At 33.1% G+C, this 19966-nt stretch overlaps 1 protein-coding gene across 2 annotated transcripts in view; it reads right to left on the minus strand.

Annotated features, from left to right (window-relative positions):
• LOC114329010 (histone-lysine N-methyltransferase SMYD3-like) overlaps window positions 1-19966 on the minus strand; it is a 78514-nt gene that overhangs the window by 38246 nt on the left and 20302 nt on the right. For both annotated transcript variants that reach the window (XM_050662702.1, XM_050662703.1), the window contains exons 7-8: window positions 17357-17622; window positions 10408-10585 (exon numbers count right to left, since the gene is read on the minus strand). In XM_050662702.1, coding sequence (XP_050518659.1) covers window positions 10408-10585; window positions 17357-17622 — 444 coding nt within the window. The remainder of the gene's footprint in view (window positions 1-10407; window positions 10586-17356; window positions 17623-19966) is intronic.

Raw genomic sequence — 19966 nt, forward strand, 5'->3', positions numbered from 1 at the left:
TAGACACGACAATCATGGCATCAGAACAGCAAGAATTATCAGGAATAGATAAACTATTACAACTGATGCAACTCCAGTCACAAAAACTGGATGACAATCAAAGAGAAACAAAACTAGCAATGGATGAAGCAAAAAGGACAATGGATAAAAATCAGGAAGAAACATCAAAGAAAATGGATAAAGTGGATCAAAAAATGGATGAAACACAGCAAAAAATGGATGACAATCAAAAGGAAACAAAACAAGCAATAGAAGAGAACAATAAGAAAATAGAGGAACGCATAGAAAAGTATGAAAAGGAAATAAAAGGATGTTTGACAACAATGAAAAACGAGATAGAACAGCAAGAAATGAAAATTAAAGATCACATGCAAGAACAAGAAATTAGAATGAAGGACCACATGAAAGAACAAGAAATGATAATTCAAAACAAAATGGAGGAGTTAACGAATGGCCAGAAAAAGGAACTAGAAAATTTGGAAAATAAGTTAGAAAATGCTATTCAAGTAGACAGAGAAGAAGTGGAAAAAAGAATCACAGAAATAGAAAAACAAGTCACCGAAAACAGGACGCAACAGAATGTCGGAGAAAGAAGAGAAATGGTTATACATAGCACAGATGACGTGAAGATAAGGTTTGGCGGGGATGTAAGAAGATTACACCCAGTGCCGTTCATAAATAGCCTGAAAAAGAAAATACAGCACATCGGAAATTTCGAAACAGCAAAAGAAACTATCAGAAACCATCTCAAATATGAAGCAAGCCTATGGTTCGATAGCAAAGAAGAAGAATTCGGCAACTGGCAACAATTTGAACAAAAATTTTTGAATTATTTCTGGGGAAAAGTCCAACAATTGGAAATTAACAAGGAATTGCAAAATGGGAAATACAATGATAGGATGGGTGTATCAGAAAGGACATATGCTTTGCAAATTTACAATAATGCAAAACATTTACAATATAATTACTCATCGGAACAATTAGTCGAACTGATTGCAAGACATTTCGAGGAAACGCTGGAAGACCATATCACATTGCAAAATTACAAAGACATAGATAGTTTATGCCAATTCCTACAAATAAGAGAATCACGTCTAAGAGAAAGAAAATCAAGAAGGTCGCGAGAAGATTACAGGCCCCGAGAAACACAAGATTACAGAGATAGAAATCAAAATAGGAGGGACTATACAAGACGAGATTTTAATCCCAGAAGGGAAAACGAAAATAGAGACAACGGAAGAGGAAATTATGAACAAAGAAATAGGCAATGGAATGAGGACAGAAATCGAGAATACCAGAATAGAAACACCACACGCTCAAATCAAGAAAACAGAAATAATGGTAGACAAAATGAACAGGGATATCGAGAAAACCGAAACAGATCCGACAGACCAAGAGAAAATAGAAGAGAAGTAAATAATACCCAGACAGATGAATATGACGGAGAGAAACATTATGACGAAAATATAAACAACGATGAGCAACCGGCGTCTTTTCACGACGGCGCTCACTAAAAACCAAAAATCAAACAGGAATCTTTTGTCACCCCAAGGAGTTTATTAAATTGGCAGGAAACAACGAAAAGAAAAATGGAGTTAATTTAAAATTTGTGGATGGATTTATCAACGAGAAACCAATTAAAATTATGATAGACACTGGATCTGAAATAACATTGGTCAACAGAAAACTAATAGAAGAAGTTAACTTAACGAATTTAATTTATAAAATACCTAGGGTAAATTTAGTGGGCGCAAACAAACGGACATTGGCAACTATAAATGAAGGCATACGAGTAATGGTACGACTGGGCAAGAATATGTATGCACTACAATGTGTAATAATGCCAAACATGTCACATGACATGATAGTAGGAGTGGACGAATTGGCAGAAAAACATGTAGTGATAGATTTTAAAAATAATACGATGAAACTAACAGAAGAAAAAGAAAAAGAACAGGACAAGGAACATGAGAAACAAAATACGGACGAATCAGGTAAAGAACAAACAGTGGAAATGAATTTGGCAGCGAAGCAAGGACAAAGAAGAAAAAGGAGAAAAGGTCAGAAAAAGATAAAAGAAAATGAAACCTGTGGCTCCTCAAAAGAAGAGTTGAGCCCAGAAGAAGAAAATTTGAGAGTATCAGAAACAAAGGAAACCTGGGATTCCTCAAAAGAAGAGACGGGCTCAGGAGAAGAAGAAATAAAGCTAAAAGATGAAAGTGAAAAGAATATGATTGAAACAGTGGTATTTGAAGAGGAGGTATATGCAAACGAGGATGCAGAATGCACGGTAAACATGTGTGAAGAATCTGAGAAAAAAGACAGAAAATTGATATGTGGAGAAGGGAAAGAAAAAGAATTGCGGTTGATGTTACGAAACTACGAAAATTTGATCAATGAGGAAAACAGAGTGGCTAAAAAGTACGAACATTCATTTGAGGTGAAAAACTTGGGAAATTTTCGATCAAAGACTTACCCGATTCCATACAAGTATCGACAAGAGGTGAAAGAAGAAATAAATAAAATGTTGGAAGATCAAATCATCGAAAGATGTGATTCACCATATGTTAACCCGATTGTGATAGTAAAGAAAAGCAGTGGAGAATTGAGATTATGTTTAGATGCCAGGAATATCAACCAGCACACTGTATCACAATATGAATCACCTCTAAACATCGAGGCCATTTTTGGAAGAATCACCGGGTCACACATATTTTCGAAAATTGACTTAAAACACAGTTTTTGGTTGATACCGTTAGCTGAAAAGTGTAGAAACTACACCGCTTTTTCTATTGATGGTATTGTCTACCGGTTTAAGGTAGTGCCGTTTGGATTGCAGAGTGCTTGTGCTGCACTCGTCCGAGCTCTACATACCATTTTGAATCGCCACGAAGATTTCATAGTTCATTATATCGATGATTTATTAATTTTTTCACAAGATACTCAGAGTCATCTGAAACACATAGAAATAATTCTGGAAGAATTGGACACAGCGGGATTGAAATTAAACATTGAAAAATGTCAATTTTTTCAAAAAGAAGTCATTTATTTGGGTTTTCAATTGGACACCAAAACAGTAAGATTATCCGAAGACAGAGTCAAGCTCATAGATGAATACCCAAGACCAACGAATTTGAAAACATTGAGAGGTTTTCTTGGCACGATTAATTATTTTAAAAAACTGATTCCCGATTTGAGCCAAAAGGAAATCCCTCTGATAAAGTTGCTTAAAAAAGGAATAAAATGGAATTGGAAAGAAGAACAGGAGGAAGCTTTCGAAACATTAAAACGAGAATTCGCAAAAGGAACGAAAATATACCACCCCATTTACAATTTACCTTTTATACTCCGAACTGATGCGTCCATACAAAAATTTGCAGGAGTTCTGTCTCAAATACAAAACGACCAAGAAGTGCCGATATGTTTTATATCGCGAGTGACTAAAACACATGAGAGAAAATATAGTGTTACAGAATTGGAGTTTGCCAGTGTACTATATTGCGTAAACAAATTGAGGTTTTACTTATTGGGAGCAAAATTCACAATCGAAACAGACCATGCAGCTTTAGTACATATCATGAAGAATAGATTAGTAAATAATAGAATACATAGAGGCATTCTATTATTACAGGAGTATGATTTTGAGTTCCGATATATAAAAGGAAAAGACAACATAATAGCCGACGCTCTAACACGGGATGAGGACACCGGAAAAAAGGAAACAATTACTCTACAGGTGGGACTAAATAGATTAATACAAGAAGAAGGGATATATTCGTTAAATGAGATAAGGACAAACCAAGAAGACCTAGAGGAAAGAGAGAAAAGAAGAGCGGAAATAGAAAATGACATATATTTTAAGAGAATAGACGGAAAGGAACTATATTTAGTGACACAGACATTGGCCGAAAAGATAATAAAGAAATTACATGAGGACAATGGGCATATCGGTAGCAGAAAAGTTTGGCTCGTTTTTAGGGAAAATTACATCAGCCGACAGGATTACCGCATTGCAAAGGAAATTACCCAGAAGTGCGATGTATGTCAAAAATATAAGAGTCGGAATTTCAAAAACGAAAATGTTGCCAAAAATATTGAAGCCCGAAACAAACTAGACATTGTAGCAATAGATATGTTAAGCGATCTAATTATGACCACTAAAAGGAACAAACATATTCTGGTAATGGTGGATGTGTTTTCAAAATACGTAAAATTATGTAGTTGCCGCACCACAAAGGGGGAGGAAATATTAAGAAAAATCGACAATTTTATAGCCATAGTAGGAACACCAAAAAAGATTCTACTCGACAATGCAACGTATTTCCGAAATGATCGTTTCAAGGGACAACTTCGAGAACGAGGAATAGAGACAAATTTTGTCAGCATCAGGCATCCACAGAGTAATCCTTCGGAACGATTCATACAGGAAGTGACGAAATTTCTTCGCATTGCAACAGATGGTCAACATCGCCACTGGGACAGGAAAATGGCGGAAATAGAAAGGTATCTAAATACAATTCCGAGCACAGTAACAAAAGAGACCCCAGAATACATCATGAAGGGTGTACTGCCGATAAGGCCATGGGAAGACCAAGAGCCAAAAGAATATCAACAGGTGATTGAAACCGTACAGAGAAGATTACGGCGAAGCAACGAAAAATATATCCAAAGACAGGAACAAAATAGAAAAAGAAGACCAGTGACTTTCCAAAAGGGTGAAAAAGTACTCGTGAGGGCATTACGAGTATCAAATCTTCCTGGGGGCATTTGCGCAAAGTTGATGCCTGTTTTCGAAGGCCCGTACATCGTGAATAATGAAAATGGGATAAATAGTTATGAGTTGAGGCACAGGAACTCGGAAAAGATCCGAGGAATTTATAATATTCACGATGTATACAAATATCACGAATGAAAGACAGAATTACATGAAGTAGATAGTAAGTTAGGATATAAGACGTAGATTAAAGTAAGGAAATATACAGGGAGTTGGTTTTGCCTCGAGAAAATTTATTTAAAAATGCAGATAAATTTTATCGAATACAAGGCGGGGATTTGTTATATTTCTATTTGATATAAAAATTAAAATTTGATAATTATAAACAAAATTCACTTTAATATAAAATATTTTTAATTTTCTCAACCACGGGCATATAAATTTAGAACAACCTGTATACAACAAATTGTTATATTTAATTTTAAGAAGTGATTAAACGATACTCGGAACAATGCGCTTAAAATAAAACTAAAGTGAAATCGAAAATAGGTCATTATCGTTGTTCGCGGAAGGTTCAATCATTAGCCGATGCTAAAGAAGACTTAGTGAAAGTAGATAATAGATCATTAAATTTTGTAATTAGTAGAAAGTAATTTTAGAATGGGAATTAACTATTTTCTTTGAAATCCATTAAGCATATTTAGAAAGTTTAAAAATTGGTTTTGAGGAATACTGCGAATGAGAGTTGGTGGTGGAATTTTGATTTGTGAATCTGGAAGGGATATTTAGAAAGTAGGGGAATGAATGACAAATAGAGAGCAGAATGTTTTGAGCTGTCGAGAAGTGAAGTCGAGTAGTGGACGGTAGTGTACGGAGAGTGAGAAAGCCGGTGTAGTTCCGTGAGTGTGGAGTATCTATCGTGGAACGAGAAGTAGGCCAGGTTGAGAGTAAAAGAAACTCCTTGAGCCAAGAGTGTCCCGGTAGCTGATTGCAGTTTCGAAAAAGGTAGAACACAGCATCACGACAGAAGCAAGGAACGAGAGCTATACGAGTTAGTTTCAGAGGAGAACATTACTGGAAGCCAGGACGAGGTTTGATTGCAGCCAAGGACAGCAGGAAACGGGTCTTATGTGAAGACATTCTCAGTGCACCAAAAAAAGGTCAGTCTCATTTGTTTGGACATGAATGTATGGGTTTTTCGTAGTAAATACCACATTTAAAATTGAGGAAACATAATCAATAATATCAGAAAAGCTTCCTCAAACTTAAATAGAATTGTTGCTGATAAATCATAATAGTTAAATGTTAATAAAAACTTTCAATTTGGAAATCAAAAGGAAATAAGATTCCCATGTAAATGTTATGTTTAAGAATAATAAGATATAGCAAATATTAAACAGTGATTGCCATTTAAATAAAATAAACAATATTTTGATTACAATTGTAACCCATATGTGTTATTATTTTACTCTTTTCTTTCCTATCCCGATTAGGAACCATTAAGAAATACTTAGAAGCCACGTATGTAAGTACTTAATTTTATAAAAAGCCCTGAGATTGAAAACACATTGATATGTGATCTGGTAAATTAGTTAGATTATTATTCATGCATTGATTAAATTAAATGACATATAAAAATATTATCTCATATCAATAATCAAGATCACAACAATATATATATATATATATATATATATATATATATATATATATATATATATATATATATATATATATATATACTATACCTATTTATTTATAACTTTACTAGCAAACTGCAGTCCAATAAAAATAAAATTATCAACATTAACCATTTAAACTTGCCTTAAATTGCGAATAATTTTACCACAAACAAACACACACAAAATGTAGTTGCACTAGATTTGCTCCTGTTTGAAAATGTACTGCCACAGCATGTTCGATTTGGCGAATGGATTTAGTGTCGGCAGTCATAAATATAAACCCAAATAAACAACAAAGCTTGTTCGATTAAATCGCACCACCTTCATATTTGTTAGTGCAAATTTCAATGAAACTGTAAAACTAGTAAAACTGAACAAGCTCATATTATTCTTTAAATATAACTTGCATCTTATTTCACATATTAATATTGGAAATCTTCTCTTCAAAATACAAAATGTTCTTTCAATAACAGCTCTTGAAGCAATTTGTGATTAATTACACAACACTTCAACTGCTCCCTAACAGATACATTGTCCATAAATTCTCCATTTCGTATACCCATAATATGCAAAAGTATTTAACAACTCCTTAACTCCCTTATAACATAGTATTTCTAATTTCACTTTCATGTTGTACTATGGTTTATGTTAAGTATTATGGGTTATGTTGTTCTTTAAATGACAAAATAATTAAATTCAACGTTTTACTCTTTTCAATGATCTTATTCTTAATTGTCTTGTTCTTACTCTTATTTTAATTTTTATCTCTATAATAAGGTCTTATTCACTCTTCTATGGTCTTATTTATACGAGATTACGATTACAAATAGAATTTTATAGGTTATAAGGTTATTTTTATATTTACAAAAATATTTAATGTCATTTGTCAAAATAAAAGATCCCTTAAAACTGCTTTTCGATAACTCTCATTACACATGTCCTGTATTTGTCCTTTATTAAAAGATCCTGTAATAAAGGAACTTTTAACTCCGAGTTTCGATATCTCTCTATTGCCAACGTCTTTTAAGTCGACCTGTAATAAAAGATCCTTTATTTTGACATATAAGCATGCGCAGTATTGCGTCTTTTATTTTTGTCCTTTAATAAAATACAGGCAGGTATTTAAGGAAAATTAGAGGACACCTTTCTTTTAATAAAAGTTCCTTTATTTTGACATAACGTGTCAAAAATGTGAAGAACGGTCTAACTTCACTTGCATTTTGAATTTATCATGTCGCTTCTTTGGATTGATAATTTATATATTGTGGGATTGATATTTGATTAAACTTTCATCATTAAAGTTGTATATTGGGTTTTATTTATTAAAAACAACTCTAAGTAATATTCTGAGATATAGATCATTGATGTTTTGACCCAAACGAATATAGAAAAGAACATTTTATTGAAGTTTGAGTTATTACAAGAAGTTGTAAAAAGGAATATTATGTAAATAATTTTAAAGTGTTACCACAGCATAGAAAACGCAACAGCAGTGACACACTAGTAGGCGGGAAAAGTTCGCGCACTATTACGGCGCAGATCGTCGGCCATTTTGTGCGTAGTACCAGACAATGTAGAAAATCGACAGTGTTGCCGATTTGTACATAATTATCAGATTTACTTAACTTTTATGACATTCTGATAATATTAAATATTTTTTAACATAATTTTATACGTATGCCTGTAAGAATTATGTCAATAATTGGGACATAACACAAAATATTGACGATGAATGGCGATTGTATTGTTAATCTTTTGCATAAATTCCAGAAATTATTCAAAAAGAATCTCTCACGAGTAATAAAGTTGGTGACATCGGCAACACTGATGAACTAACACATCACATCACCACTGACATGTACTACGCGAAAAACGGCGACCCTGTACTTTTCAACTTCAAAGGCGGCATCAGGGAGTGTCCTTGCTGGTTTCGTTTATTATGCTGTGGTGTTACTAATTACAATGGTCAGACATAAAATATCAGTAACTCATTTATTAAACTCAATATATTTTACATTTTTCTACAGAAATAAATATTTATTGAAGATAGAGGTAATTTCAATAAATTTTAATGAAGGTTATTATTTGTTAAAATTCTAGATTCAAAATAGAGTTCAACTCAACAGATATATAACAACAGGTTAACAAAATAAAACAAAGGTTCAAGTATTTATTTTGGAAAATTTAATCTTTTATAGATTAGAATCTATAAAGTTTTTAATCAGAAGTATTAATACACTTTCATTTTCATGCCATCTTCTTCTTTTGGTTCCTATCCGTTTCGAATGTTGGAAATCATATAGCAATGATAACCTTGCTAGCTGCGATTCGAAACAGTACCATTGATATTCTCCCTCTACCAGGTCTTCGCTTACCTTTGACTCTACCTTGCAATATGTACTGCAGCAGGGAGTAACGGTGCTGATTTCTCATATGTGTCCCAGATACTGCATGCAGAGTTATGCGTTTAATGGTAAACACAATCTCCAATTCCTTCTTCATTCCTCCTTGTTCGTGATCCATTTCATGCCATCAGTATTTGTTTATTTAAACACTGCCAAAAAAATTAATAAAAAACCAGCATAAAGCTTAATTCTTCTATTATCTTTTTGTCTATCGGGAAGTTTATCTGACAGATTAGAGGTCTTTTCATTTTCAGATAACTAATTATTGGGAAGTTTATATAACAGTATCCTTGGTATCTGTCTTTTCAGCTCCGGATAACTAGTTAACGGGAAGTTTTTCTCTGTCAGATATCTATTAGTATCTAATCTGTCAGATAAACTTCCTGATAACTAGTTATCCAGAGGTGAAAAGAGAGGGCCATAATGGATAAAAAATCAAACACCAATAGCATGTATATATTTATAAATTTATTATTTAAAACCTGCTAATGATCATAAAATACTAATATCAGTCACCGATATAATATTTATATTTATTTATAAATTTATTAACAAACTGCAGTCCAATAAAAATAAAATTAGTTTAAGCTAGCTTTAAATGTCGAACAATATTTTTAAACAAACACACACACAATTTAGTCGCATTAGATTAGCTCCTGGTTGAAAATGTACTGCCACAGCTTCTATATCAATATCAACAGCACACTCATTTGCCAGTATTTCAACGTTTTCTCTATTATCTACTGCAATATGTAAAACTGAACAAGCTGATATTATTCTTTGAACAAAAGGTAACTTGCATCTCATTACATATGTTAAAATGGGAAATCTCTTCACAATACCAAATGTTCTTTCAATAACAATTCTTGAAGGGATTTGTGATGGATTATAAAAACACAACTTCTGTCTGAAAATTCTGGAATGGTGTCATTCGGTAGTTGTAGTAGAGGAATGGATATCCACTATTCCCTAATAATATATTCTCCAGAAATTCCCTATTATATATGCCCATAATGCAAGAGTATTTAAAAACTCCTAAAATAGTATTTCCAATTTATTGCACTTCCATATTATTGAACGATGAGTATTATGAGATATATTATGTTGTTCTCTAAACATCTTTAAATGACAAAATAATTAAATTTAACGTTTTACTCTTCAATTATCTTATTTTAATTTATATCAACAAATGGAATTTTATAGGTTATTTTTATATTTACAAAAATATTTCATGTCATTTGTCAAAATAAAAAATGCGTTTGCAATACCACTCTTTTAGACCCGTCCTGTATTTGTCCTTTATTAAAGTATCCTGTAATAAAGGATCCTTTATTTGCCGGTGGCAATAACTCTCTATTAACTAACGTCGGCGTAGTACAAAGTAAAATTTAAAAATCAACAGGTCACTGTCCCCGATTGGAGTCAAGCGCACCTAGCAAAGGACCACTTTGACTCCGATCGAAGTCAAGCGCAGCGAAAGTGTTTATAAAAAATTTTTAGTGTCTGAATTTTGTGCCGGGGAGTGTATTCAATGTCCCCACTTCCTGTCCGCAAATCATATTTAAAAAACTCACAAAATAAAAGAAAACTCAATGTGCAAACTTACCGCAGCTTCTTCTAACTCACATATCAAACATCTACAAGTAAAAAACAGAAAATGCTGCGTTACTAGCCGCCGATCTTCTAACGGTAAAAATCCATTAATTTCAGAATAACATAAAGTTATTTCTTCACCTTGTCTGATTGGCCTGATGGTCTTAACAACGATGTAATGAGCGTAAACTCTAAAAAAGCAATTATTTAATTATCTTTTGTATTATACTCGTACTACTGGTATTAAATCAATATGATTTTTAGTCAGCCATAACCTTCAAAAGATGCGTGTAAATTTGACAGCTGTCGAACTATTAGATTATGAGATATAGCATTTTTAGTGAAGCAACTTGCGGTAGTTTAAAAAAATGGATAAAAAGGAATTTCGTGCCTCAATAAAGCATTACTTTTTGGCGAAAAAAATACTGCTGAAGCCAAAGCTTGGCTTGATAAATATTATTCGGACTCTGCACCAGGAAAATCAAGTGGGCGCCGCGAGAGCTCACAATCGATAAAAAAAAAACGAATTTTTGCTTTGATATATTACAATGGATGAAACATTGCTCCATAGTTTCACACCCGAGTCTAATCGACAGTCTGTCGAGGTCGAGTAGACTGCACGTGATGAACAGACTCCAAAGCGTGGAAAAACGCAACTAGTCGAGGAAATGAAGCATTTTGGCTCGCAATTTTTTCGTCCACCATGGATTTACTTGAAATTTTCAGAGAAAGTAGGGAATAGTTCAATGATCATTTTCTATATCATGCTGCTGTACGCTAAAACCTTGGGGGTGGTTGCCGCCCCATCTCGGGGGTGGGAATTTTTTATTAAATTTTAACCATGTAAATCGATGTAAAACGTAATTTTGAGAAAAAAATGTGTTTTACATTTTTTTCGTAAAACTAATATTTTTCCAGTTATTCGGTTGAAAGTAACAGTTTTTCGACGAAAAAATCCACCATTTTAGAGTTTTTTGAGAATAACTCGAAAAATATGCATTTAATCAAAAAAACTGTAGCTATCGAAATTGTGTCTTTTAGTAACACAAACCAAATTCTTTTTCTATAATATCTTTAATACCAATACAAACCGAGCTACGGCATGTTAAAGGTTAGCTTTTCTCGTCAAATGCATAATTTGAAATATTAAAAGCCAAATAACGGGAAAACTTTGCATTTTTCGAGGAAAACTTAAATAATCTTTTTCAAGGATATAATTAGACCTCTCCAAAAAAAAAAAAAAAAAACAAAAAGTTTCTGGCATAAAAATTGAGTGACTTATGATCAAAAAAAAGTCAGTACCTGCTTTTCTTTATGAAAAAATCAGTGAAAACAACCCCCTAACTACCCACCTAATTAAAAATTGGTCTTCACCGTTCTGCAATTCCTTTTATATTTGTATTATCAATACACCCAAGAGGTTTGACCCATTTAAAAGGCCTAATTATAGAAAAATTGGAGTTTAAAGGGAAATTGATTTTTTGCAATTTCGTATTTTTCACCATTTTCTTCAAAATATCTCAGAAAATACTAGATACGAAAAAAATGATAGACTACTAAATTGTAGTTTTGTTCATAACTAAAATTTCGTTGTGCATGGATTTTCATTACAATTAATAGTTAGCGAGATATAGCTGTTTAAAACCTCAATTTACGAGCAAACACCCCCTTATCGAGCCCTTTAAACCCACCCCAATTAAAAAGTAAGGGATCTAACGGAATTGAATTTACATAGTATTATAGCTCTTCAAAAATCCTATAAAATCATTTTTGAAAAAACTTTTTATCGCCAAAAATAAAGGAGCTATGTTTATAAAACGAATTTTTTTTTTCGAAAATTCGAATAGTCCTCTTGTAGATCATTTTCAATGTACCGGGTGTCCCAATAAGAATGGCTCTCGGCCATATCTCAGGAACCGTTTATAGTACAGCTTTGAAATAAAAAATTTTATAACAAAAGTTGCCTCAGGAAAAGCCTGGAAATTATTTTCATAATTGTGAGTCCACCGCTAGAGGGCGTAATTGAATATCAAAAATAAAAAAATCTAAATTTTACAAAATTTTCCTAATGAAGGGACACTGGAAATCCGATGATTGTATTCTTCATCAAATTCTGCGCATATTTAATTTAACAAGTTTAACTCTACCTTTGCAAATAAGAGGTGGGGGTGAGTGGGAACCTTGTTATGAAAAAATGGCTGTAAGTCCGGTTCTGCTAAATCAAATTTTGAAAACTGGGTCTTGTTGAAGACAGATCTTTTTCTTCAATGTAAGCGTGATAATTTTGAACCATCCTAATAAGTAATAAGCCAGCTGGGAGGCGTTATTTATTTTTTTTCAGAAATCTAGTTTTCTTTGGAAAATATTAAATACAAGTATGCATTTTTAATCATACTTTATAAAATTAGATTAAATTAGCAATAGAATAGCGAAAACCGCATGTCGATACCTTTTTTCTATCTCAAGATATCTCGAGAAACATGTAAATTTTATACATAACTGTTACTATCACCGGTAAATTAAGTTAATGAAAAGTAGTATGCTGTGGAAAAAAACAAAATAACATTTTCCAGATGTCAACGTATAAAAATATAATTAATTAAAACAACAATGTAAAGAGAAACAATACTATTAAAATTAAATATAACACAGAACAAAAAGAACTACTTAGTGACGACCTAAATATTCAAATTGTTGCCCATCATACACTACTCTAGAATACATTATCCAGAGAATACTAAACGCCATTCAAAGCATATCGAGAGCAGAAATTGAGACTGCTGTTCAATCTACTCTTGAAAGAGTAAATGTTTGCAACGAAAATGATGGGCAAAAATTTGAACGTTTATGTCATCACTAAATAGTTGTTTTTATTTCTTTGTAATAGGGCTTTTCAACGCTTCTCATTTGTTTCGAGCCTCTGTCATATGCCGTATAATCCGTGTATAATATTAATATACGAGATATGAACGAGGCTCGAAACAAATGAGAAGCGTTGAAAAGACCTAATATACGTTGACAGCTGGAAAATGTTTCTTTGTTGTTTCCATAGCACCCTACTTTTAATGAATTATTTCGTTTACCGGTGACAGTAACAGTTATGTTTTTAAATTTACACGTTTTGTAAGATATCTCGAGATAGAAAAAAGGTATTAACATGGGGTTTTCGCTATTTTGTTGCTAATTTTGTCTAATTTTGTAATATGGGATTAAAAATGCATGTTTGTATTTAATATTTTCCAAGGAACACTAGATTTCTGAAAAAAATTAAATAACGCCTTCTAGCTGGCATATTACTCAGTAAGTTAATTCGAAGTCATAACTTTTACATTGACGAAAAAGATCTGTCTTCAACAAGACCAAGTTTGCAAAATTTGATTAAGCAGAACCTGACTCACAGCCAGTTTTTAATAACAAGGTTCCCACTCACCCCCACCTCTTATTTCCAAAGGTAGACCTAAACTTGTCAAATCAAATATACGTAGAATTTTATGAAGAATACGATGATCGGATTTCCAGTGCCCCTTCATTAGGAAAATTTTGTAAAATTTAAATTTTTTAATTTTTGATATTCAATTACGCCCTCTAGCGGTGGTCCCACAATTATGAAAATAATTTCCAGGCTTTTCCTGAGGCAACTTTTGTTATAAAATTTTTTGTTTCAAAGCTCTACTATAAACGGTTCCTGAGATATGGCCGAGAGCCATTCTTATTGGGACACCCGGTACATAATGCCACAGAAATAGTTCGTATACTGGAAGATGACTAAAAAACTATTTGTATTTGTACATATTTGTAAATTCGTATTTTTGTGTAAATAAATAGATCGTTTTGTAATTCTTTAATTCTACTTTTTTTCTGTATAAATCTATTAAATTATCTACTTATAAAAATTGCAATGTAATTAAGGGTGGTTTTTAAGGTTTGAAATATATCATTTAGCATAAAACAATCATTATTTAACCAATCAAAACCAAATTTTACTCATATTAAAGTTTACAATGTTTGTATATAATAATGTTTGCAACGTTTACCATGTTTGACAATAAGGGGTAGTTTACACCCCTAAAAATAATCAACGCCCTTGAACATGATATAGAATATGAAGTACAGGGTGAGATGATCCTAATCTCAAATTTTTATTTAAATCGATGCAAGCCGAAATTATTCTTTTAGGATGTCAATTTTTTATATATAGCTCCAACAAGGGTGGTTGTAAGGGTTGAAATATTATGATATTATATCTTAAATCATAAAACAATAATTATGTAACTAATAAGAATGAAATGTTGACAATATTAAAGTTTAAAATGTTATTTTACAATTTTTTACAAATAGGGGTAGTTTTCACCCTTAAAAAACAAATGCGTACAACGGCTCAATATAGAAAATGAACTACAGGATAAAATGAGCCTAATCCCAATTTTTTGTACAAATCGATGCTGGACGAAAAAACTGCGAGGTTTTGCCATTTTTTCAGTTTCATTTCCTCGACTAAACAGTCGGTTGGCAAGTCGGATGGCATCAGTATTTTGGGATGCGCATGGTATAATATTCATGGACTATCTTGAAAAGGAAAAAACCATTAACAACAACTATTACTTTGCGTTATTGGAGCATTTGAGGAATAAAATCGAGAAAAACGGCCCTTGAAGAAAAAAAGTGCTATTTCATCAAGACAACGCACCCTCATAAATCAATGAAAACGATGGTAAAATTTCATGAATTGGGCTTCGAATTGCTTCCGCAGCCACCGTATTCACCAGATATGGCTCTCAGCGACTACCACCTGTTCGCTGACCTCAAGAGAATGCTTGCTGGAAAGAAATTTAGCACCAACGAAGAGGTAATCGCAAAACTGAGACTTATTTTGAGGTTAAATTGTATTATAAAAATGGTTTTGAAAAGTTGTATGACCGCTATAATCGTTGTATCGCCCTCTAAGATAACTATATTGAATAATAAAATCAAATTTTATCAAAAAAATTCTTTCTATGTTAGTCTACGAACTTTTCAGCCCAACGATTAACTTGTCCGTTTTGTAATTCTACAGATTGCGCCACTTAGCTTTCGACAAAACTCAAATGACAGTTTATTAAATGAAGAATTTGACAGACAGACAGAATGGTTACTAGAATAACAAACGAGGAAGTGGCTCAAGCGCTTCAAAAAATAAAGAACGGAAAAGCAGTCGGACCAGATGATATTCCTGGGGAAGTATGGAGAGCATAGGGAGAGACAGGAATAAGTTGGCTAGCAAGTCTATTTAATAGAATTATGGAAGTTGGACAAACGCCAGACGAATGGAGAAGCAGTATATTAGTACTTGTCTACAAAAACAAGGGAGACATACAACAATGTACAAACTACAGGGCTATAACTACTTAGCCACACCATGAAAATATGGGAGAGAGTAATTGATAGACGGATACGTGAAGAAACCGAAATATCCGATAATCAATTTGGCTTTATGCAGGGCAGATCAACAACAGATGCAATTTTCATTATAAGGCAGTTGATGGAAAAATACAGGAGTAAAGAAACAAACGCTCATATGGTATTCATTGATCTTGAGAAAGCATATGATGAGTTCCTCGAGAGATTCTGTGGTGGGCACTCAATAAGAAAGGAGTCCCTGGTGATATGTAAAGATTGTGAGGGATATGTATGAGGGAGTAACGACTAGTGTTAGGACAGGTGTTGGAGAGACTGATAAATTTCATGTGAAAGTAGGATTGCACCAAGGCTCGGTGCTTAGTCCGTATTTATTCTCATTAGTTTTGGACCAGATAACAGCGAAACTACAGGGTCACATTCCATGGTGTTTAATGTATGCTGATGATGTCGTGTTAGTAGGAAATAGTGAAAGAGACTTAGAACAAAAACTGGAACAGTGGAGGCAAGCTCTGGAGGAAAAAAGGTTTAAAACTTAGTAGGACAAAAACAGAGTATTCAGAATGTTCATTTAAAGATGGAGTTCCTACAAATAAAATGGTATCGTTGGATGGTGAACTGATTGTAAAAAGCAATAGTTTTAGGTACCTGGGATCGGTATTACAGAGTAATGGAGAAATAGATGGAGATGCATGCAGTAGAATTAGGGCTGGATGGATGAAGTGGAAAGAAGCGAGTGGTGTGTTGTGTGACAGAAAAATTCCAATGAAGCTGAAGGGAAAATTCTATAAAACAGCCATAAGACCCGCTATGATGTACGGAACTGAATGTTGGGCAATGAAAAAGAAAGAGGAACAACGAATGCATGTGGCGGAAATGAGAATGATTAGATGGATGAGTGGAGTGACAAAGAAGGATAAAATTAGAAATGAGTATATTAGGGGAAGTCTAGGTGTGGCACCAATAGATGCCAAAATGAGAGAGCGTTATGGCGAATGCCAAAATGAGAGAGAGGTTAAGATGGTTTGGTCATGTTCAACGTCGAGAAGTTAATCATCCAATACGAAGAATAGCTGAAGTGCACATTCCTGGAAGGAGTAGGAGAGGAAGACCAAAGAAGACCTGGGAGGAGACGATAAGGCAGGACATGTTGGTAAAGGGGATTAACATTGATATGACCCAAGATAGAATTGTGTGGAGAAATGCAATTAGGGAAGCCGACCCCGCATAGGGATAAGGCAAAGAGAATGAGATAAAAATTAAAATTAAAGAGGGAAATAAAATTCCTGTATAGCACAAATCACAAAAATACTAGATCCTTTGTAAAAGGTATATTTACAAGTCCCTAAATAACGGTTAAATTACATCACAGAACGTTTTCGGATTAAAAAATCCATCATCAGCGTTAAAAAAAGCTCAGGCATGCACACTATTGGCTTTTTTAACACTGATGAGGAATTTTTTAATCCAAAAACGTTCTATGATGTAATGTGACCCTTATTTAGGGACTTTTAAATATACCTTTTACAAAGGATCTAGTGTTTTTTTAGATAAAAAATTCTACTTACATTATCGTAGCATTCGGATTACACGCATGGTTGATTAGAGCGATCGTAGGGCAGATGGCTTTTCCGGTACCGCTCATCGTGTTCAGTCCTGACGCTAAATTTAAGTTCGGAAACGTCAATAATACGTTATTTATTTGAGCTTGGCAGTAGTGTTTCACCATTAGTCCTCCAATGTACAACGAAAATTTATCCATGCATCCTTTGTGTTTAAATTTAGTAAAAAAATTGGATTTATTTATCAAATATAACAAATTTTTAGCGGAACTCTGAAAAAGATGAGTATTTATTAGAAATAAAGATTAGAAAGGTATAAATGGAACAATATTTGAGGTCGTTGGAGCTATGAAAGACTAGTGCTGTCGCCAGGGGGGTACAACGGCCTCCTTTATTTAGATGGATTTACCTGTGTTTTATGTATTTTGACCCGTAGAACACGAATTTTTTGGGTAACAGTTGATCCGGATGTCGATAAGATTGTTATAAACACAGAACTTGCAGAATTACATAACAGCGATTTCTCGCAAAATAAAACATTTTTTTGTATTTCTTAGGTCATTCTAAGCAAAAAATGTTCTTACAAGTTTTTCGTAGGATGCATAGTTTTTGAGATAAACGCGGTTGAACTTTCAAAAAATCGAAAAATTGTAATTTTTGAACCCGAATAACTTTTGATTAACCGCTTAACGTGCTTACCCGAGTTAACTCGGTTTTAAACTACGTTTCTATTTTCGCTTAACCGAGTTAACTCGTTTTTAAAATATTTATACTAAATATAAGGCGCCTACGCGTTTTAACTCCTCTAGCGCTAGTGACAATAGTCTTATTCGTAGTTTATTTTACTGTAATAAAATAAATAGGTAATTTTTTGACGTATTTTTGCAAATAAATGTGTGCGTTAAGCGATTAAAAAATAAAATATAAAATAGCAATACTGTTGCAGCATTTGAAAGTTCAAGTCAAATTATAGCGATGTTGATTATTTGCATTGCTAAAAATTAATTTTTTTATTGTTAAACAAAGCTATAAACACATAGTGCTTGAGTGATGTTTTCAATGCATCTATCATTCCCACCCTGTGGAATATTCTAGCATTTACAAAATACACAAATTTAAACCCAACTATAGCCCCATGTTTTCTCAACATTTTGTTTTTTGAGTCATTCGCTTATGTTTGACCGTCAAAAAGTTAGGTACTTTAACAATTAGCCATGTTTTTCATCAATAAAGTGTGTTTTTAAAAAAAGCATTGCAAACTTCAAGGAATAATTCTACATGAAAAAATAATGCTAGTTTGCTTTATAATCCTATGTCCGCAAATGATTAGTTTCTGAGATATATGCTGTTGAAATTTTTCTTACAAACTGACGATTTATTTATTGCTTTAAAACCGGTTGAGATAGGCAAATGAAATTTGGTGGGTTTGAAGACGTAGTTATTGTACATTTTTTGACATACAAGTTAGAATTTAATATTCACCATTGCCGCGCAAACGGGTATTATGAGCCGTCATATTACCCGTATGCGCGTCAATGGTGAATATTAAATTCTTAATTGTATGTCAAAAAATGTGCAATAACTACGTCTTAAAACCCACCAAATTTTATTTGCATATCTCAACCGATTTTAAAGTAATAAATAAATCGTCAGTTTGTAAGAAAAGTTTCAATCAACACCCCCTATCTTAGAAACGAAGCATTTGCGGACATTCCGTTTATAAAGCAAACTGTCATTATTTTTCATGCACAATTACCCTTTAAAGTTTGCCATACTTTTAACTGTTTAGCAACAATACTATTACAGCGTTATTGTTAAAGCATAAGGCTATAATATATTAAAAAATCACTTAAATAGAACAACAGGTTTAGAAAAATCGAGATATAAAAAATGACCCACTTTTAAGGTGTCTGGTTAATTTTGCACCCCAGTGTACATAAAAAAACTTGTGTAAGTCCATCTAAATAGAGGAGGCCGTTGTACCCCCCCCCTGGCGACAGCACTAGACATAACGATAGGTATCCTGAAGTAGCTGACACAAGAAGACTTCCACCACTGTTTCGAAAAATCAAAATAAAATTATGTAGAGCGTCAACCGCGTTATTTCTTTTTCTTCGGCATTTTTCCATGAGTTCGCTGTTTGAATCTTCCACAGCTTTGAAGACGTCTTAAATATTCTTATTTTATTTCGTATTGTTATTATACAGGGTGTCCCGAAAAGATTGGTCATAAATTATACCACAGATTCTGGGGTCAAAAATAAGTTGATTGAACCTCACTTACCTATATACAATAGTGCACACAAAAAAAGTTACAGCCCTTTGAAGTTACAAAATGAAAATCGATTTTTTTTCATATATCGAAAACTCTTACAGATTTCTTATTGAAAATGGACATGTGGCATTTTTATGGCAGCAACATCTTATAAAAAAATTAAAGTGAAATTTGTGCACCCCATAAAAATTTTATGGGGGTTTTGTTCCTTTAAACCCCCCCAAACTTTTGTGTACGTTTCAATTAAATTATTATTGTGGCACCATTAGTTAAACACAATATTTTTAAAACTTTTTTGCCTCTTAGTATTTTTTCGATAAGCCAGTGTTTATCGACATATTT

The sequence above is a fragment of the Diabrotica virgifera genome, chromosome 9, assembly GCF_917563875.1.
Source record: "Diabrotica virgifera virgifera chromosome 9, PGI_DIABVI_V3a".
NCBI classification, from domain to species: Eukaryota; Metazoa; Arthropoda; class Insecta; order Coleoptera; family Chrysomelidae; genus Diabrotica; species Diabrotica virgifera.